Consider the following 4,145-nt stretch of genomic DNA (forward strand, 5'->3'; position numbering starts at 1 on the left):
TCTTAATGGTTTCCGAAATTCCTAAAATACAAGTCTAGAAGAAAAGTGTCTTGAATGACGTCAAAGTAATCGCTTTCACATTTCAATCCTTGACCCTTAATTAATTCCCAAATTCTTAATTAATTTTATCATACCCTGTACCGTACGTGGCTGCCTATAAATATAGTACGATCTTTAAATCCTTACCAGCATTAATTCTATTCCACATACAACAACAAATATACATAGCAAATTACACTTCATAGCTCCTAAGATGGAAAAGCTTGCTAAGCAGGTTCTGATTTGCAGTTTATTAACTGCACTTGTTTTTTTATCATGCCCACTAATAATGTCTCATGAAGTTGGTAAGGATCCTTTTGCTTAGTTGCTTTGTTCTTAATTTGCATGCATGCGTCAAAAAATTAAATGGCCACAACTAAATAGAAGTAGCATTTTTTAATGTATTCACACAAGCATACACACACACAAACTTTTCTGGGATTTTTAGTTTATCAGATTAAAAACTAGCCAGGTCCTATATGTATATGGTAATATTTGTAAATGTTAATTCATTCTTTGATGACACGCATATAGAGGACGAGAGCGAGTTTAACTATGATGTAAAGAGTGAGATAGGACCATTTAATTGGGGACACATTAAACCCGAATGGAGTCTATGCAAAATTGGATCCATGCAATCGCCAATTGATCTGTTGAATGAGAGGGTTCAAATAGTATCCCATTTGGGAACACTCCAGATGAACTACCAACCATCCAATGCAACTCTGAAGAATAGGGGCCATGATATCAAGGTTAGTCAATTTGAAAAAATATTTTATTTATTACTATCACTAAATATTTTTCTACTAATAATTTTTGTGTCCCTTACCAACTTTGTTTGAATGTGAATAGCTGGGATGGCTTGCGGGCACAAGCTTTCTACAAATTAATGGAACTGAGTATGTACTTAAACAGTTCCATTGGCATTCTCCCTCTGAACACACCATAGATGGCAGAAGGTACGTATATTATATTAATTGCAAACATATTTCTTTAGCTTTACAAGGAATTAATTAAATCTGTAATCTGTATATTTAAATCTCTCTACATCCTTGCATACATACGTAATTCTTTTTACAATAAACTATCAATTTAAGCTCTCAAGTATTATCCTCTATCCTAAATATTTCTTAAAATAATGAAACTATTATATAAGTAGTCTTTAAAGTATTCAATATCTATTGATTTAGTCCTTAAATTAATATATTTTACTGATATTTAGGAATTAATTTAAAGAATTTTTCAATACTCGGGGTATAACAGTAGCAATACTTTAAGAATGAAAATGATGGTTTATTTTTTTATTGTTCTCCTATAATTAAAATTAGAGTTTTATTTAAATAATCAACTTAATAAAAAAATTGAATTAAAGATCCAGATAGAATATTTTAAACTAAAACTCTAACTTTGATTAGAGAGAAATACCAAAATTATATAAGGAACTGTATTTTTGTAATTGCTATTCTATTTTGTAGTGCTTTACATAGGTGGTGAAATAATTTTTGTACTCATCTGTTTTGATATAGTTCGAACACAGCTTGTGCTTCTTGACCTGAGTTTTAATAATACTTTACTATTAATTTACCTATCTAAATTTTATCCTCCAATTAATTACCAAAAAGATTTACCCTTACATAAATTAATTAAATACTTCAAATAATAAAACTAAGTATTTGAAATAAATATCCAATTGCTTTCAGGTTGGATCTAGAGTTACACATGGTGCACGAAACTCCATCAGGACAAACTGCAGTGATTGGAATATTGTATAAGGCTGGAAGAAGACCAGATCCTTTCTTGTCACTGGTAAATTAATTAAATATGCCAGTGTCTTTATATATGTCTTTGTTATGATTGAATACTAAATTTCTTATATATGTACATACATCTTTTTTAGTTAACGAACCACTTAAAGGCCATTTCTAATAGTACGGGAGCAGAAAGAGAAGTGGGTGTAATGGATCCAAGGCTGGTTAAAATAGGCACAAGCACAACACTGTATTACAGATATATTGGTTCGCTCACTACTCCTCCATGCACTGAGAATATTGCTTGGACCATGCTTAAAGAGGTTTGTTAGCTAACTCTACTTTGCATGATATATCAATTTAGCGGTATTTGGAATATTTATTTATTCGTGTTATATTATAAATTTTCCTTTTTTATTATTTTCTTCAATATTTTATAATTTGAACACCTGTGTAATTGATCAGGTGAAATTCGTTTCAAAAGAGCAAATCAGATTACTTCGAGATGCCGTTCATGATGTAAGTTACTATAGTTTTTCATATATCTCACATGACTAAAGGCTCACGATACAAACCAGGAATTTATAACTGTATAGATAGAGAGAGAGGAGTCGTCAATTTGTAGGAAAAAAATATTTGTTTAATTATGATATTGTAAAATGAAATTAATTAGAATATACTAATAATGAAAAAGTTTTGTAATAATTAAAGTGTTCGTTCAATCATAAAATGTCAATTGAAAATTACTAATTTGTATAATAATTATTTTAAAATTCATATTTATGATAAATTTGCAGGATTTTGATGCTAATGCAAGACCATTGCAGCCAATAAACAACCGCTTAGTGCAGCTAAATAAGCCGAAAGATCATCGTTAAAGTTTCAAGACATTAGCGAGAGCATATATAAAATAATAAAACGACCAGAATATGATTTGGGATTTTGGTGGGAGAGTGATTTTTCACATGCACTAGGTCTACACGTGATTGTTATTTCTGTATGTTTATTTCATGTTTTAGGCTATATATTTTCAATTTCAATTTTTTATTTCGTTCATATATATGTATTAAAATAAATTTTCAATTTTTCATCCCCACTGAAGTCAATCACGTGATGTATTCAATTCCTTTACTATGTTTAATATTAACATTAATTGTTGGCAAGCTGATTTTCTTTAATTTGCCCCTCTATAAACATCCATCAGTACCGAGGGATATATATATATATATATATATATATATATATATATATATATATATATAATAAAATCTAGTTTGTCTCACCCTAGCTACTATGTTTAGTCCTTTACATACCACCAAGAATTCCACTTGAAAATAGAATTACAGGAAACAAATTTCTAGACTATTAGAAATGTTTTTTTTTTCCTCCAAGCGATCTCTTTTAAGCTACACAAGTATTATTTTGTCTTTGCATCTTCAGCCACGTACACAAGTATATTTTTTTCTACCAAATCTCTTCAAGCTTTTATGTAAATCACAAACAAATTAATGCCGTAACCTTAGGCTATATATTGTGCTATGATATTAAACAATGGGATGGGATAGCCCAATATGCTAGAATAATATAAGTTTACAAAGAATTAATGTTTCACAATGAATAAAAAATATTCATACATTTGTTCTCTAGAATTTTTGTAACTTGTCTTCTCTTGAAGCCTTTAAAATATTCATTGGAGTTCTCCTTTGATTTTCAGAAAATGTAAACGTTGAGACATTTAATATAACAATAGTCATGCATAAGTTGATAAAGCAAAGTGCTTATCTTCTTTTCTAATACTTGTGTCATGCAGCATGCGGGGATTTTCTTCTTTTTTCTGATTCAAGAGTGAACCAGTACCTTAGGATAAAGCTAGCTAGCCAGTCAATAGTTATAAAAGCAATCTGTAACTGACATAGGCTTCAATCGCCAACTGGTACACCAATCCAGTAAAATGAATGAGGGCCGGGTCTGCCTATCTAATTCATGAACAACACTAATAGATTTTTTTTCTGGTGTACTGGGCTATTTTTTTGCCGAGACCTAAGAACTAATTTCTCAAAATACTAAATTTTTTTTAAGGAGTTAGATCTCTTTCGAAAAATGTCTTTAGTTGGTACAACCATATCAGTCTGGAATCAGTACGTTCATACAGTATAGGCATGCAAATTTTTAGAAAATGCAGACAATGTACCATAAATTATGAGTTAATTAATGCTTTTTGGTCCTATTCATATAAGCTACGGTAGCTTATTTCAAGTGTACTCCTTGAATCTTGGTATTTGGAATCCTTTTATAGTAGTATTTGTCTAATTCCATTTCCCTCTGGCCTCCCACCTTTTAGATTGGTGCCTAACACAA

The 4,145-nt window shown here is 30.3% G+C and overlaps 1 protein-coding gene across 1 annotated transcript; it reads left to right on the forward strand.

The window, feature by feature from the left end:
* Positions 1-200: 200 nt before the first annotated feature.
* Positions 201-2,934, forward strand: LOC114373471 (alpha carbonic anhydrase 7-like). Its single transcript, XM_028330934.1, has 7 exons — positions 201-344; positions 574-791; positions 892-998; positions 1,740-1,845; positions 1,937-2,110; positions 2,253-2,306; positions 2,585-2,934. The coding sequence occupies exons 1-7, from the start codon at positions 254-256 to the stop codon at positions 2,663-2,665; spliced, it is 831 nt and encodes a 276-aa protein (XP_028186735.1). The 5' UTR covers positions 201-253; the 3' UTR covers positions 2,666-2,934.
* The last annotated feature ends 1,211 nt before the right edge of the window (positions 2,935-4,145 follow it).

This window comes from Glycine soja, chromosome 11 (assembly GCF_004193775.1).
Source record: "Glycine soja cultivar W05 chromosome 11, ASM419377v2, whole genome shotgun sequence".
NCBI classification, from domain to species: Eukaryota; Viridiplantae; Streptophyta; class Magnoliopsida; order Fabales; family Fabaceae; genus Glycine; species Glycine soja.

Excerpts from the sequence above, each read along its gene's own strand:
- LOC114373471 (XM_028330934.1), top strand. The coding sequence starts at position 254 with ATGGAAAAGCTTGCTAAGCAGGTTCTGATTTGCAGTTTATTAACTGCA. Across the intron at positions 1,846-1,936 it reads CAGATCCTTTCTTGTCACTG|TTAACGAACCACTTAAAGGC; the intron begins GTAAATTAATTA and ends CATCTTTTTTAG. Across the intron at positions 2,111-2,252 it reads CTTGGACCATGCTTAAAGAG|GTGAAATTCGTTTCAAAAGA; the intron begins GTTTGTTAGCTA and ends GTAATTGATCAG.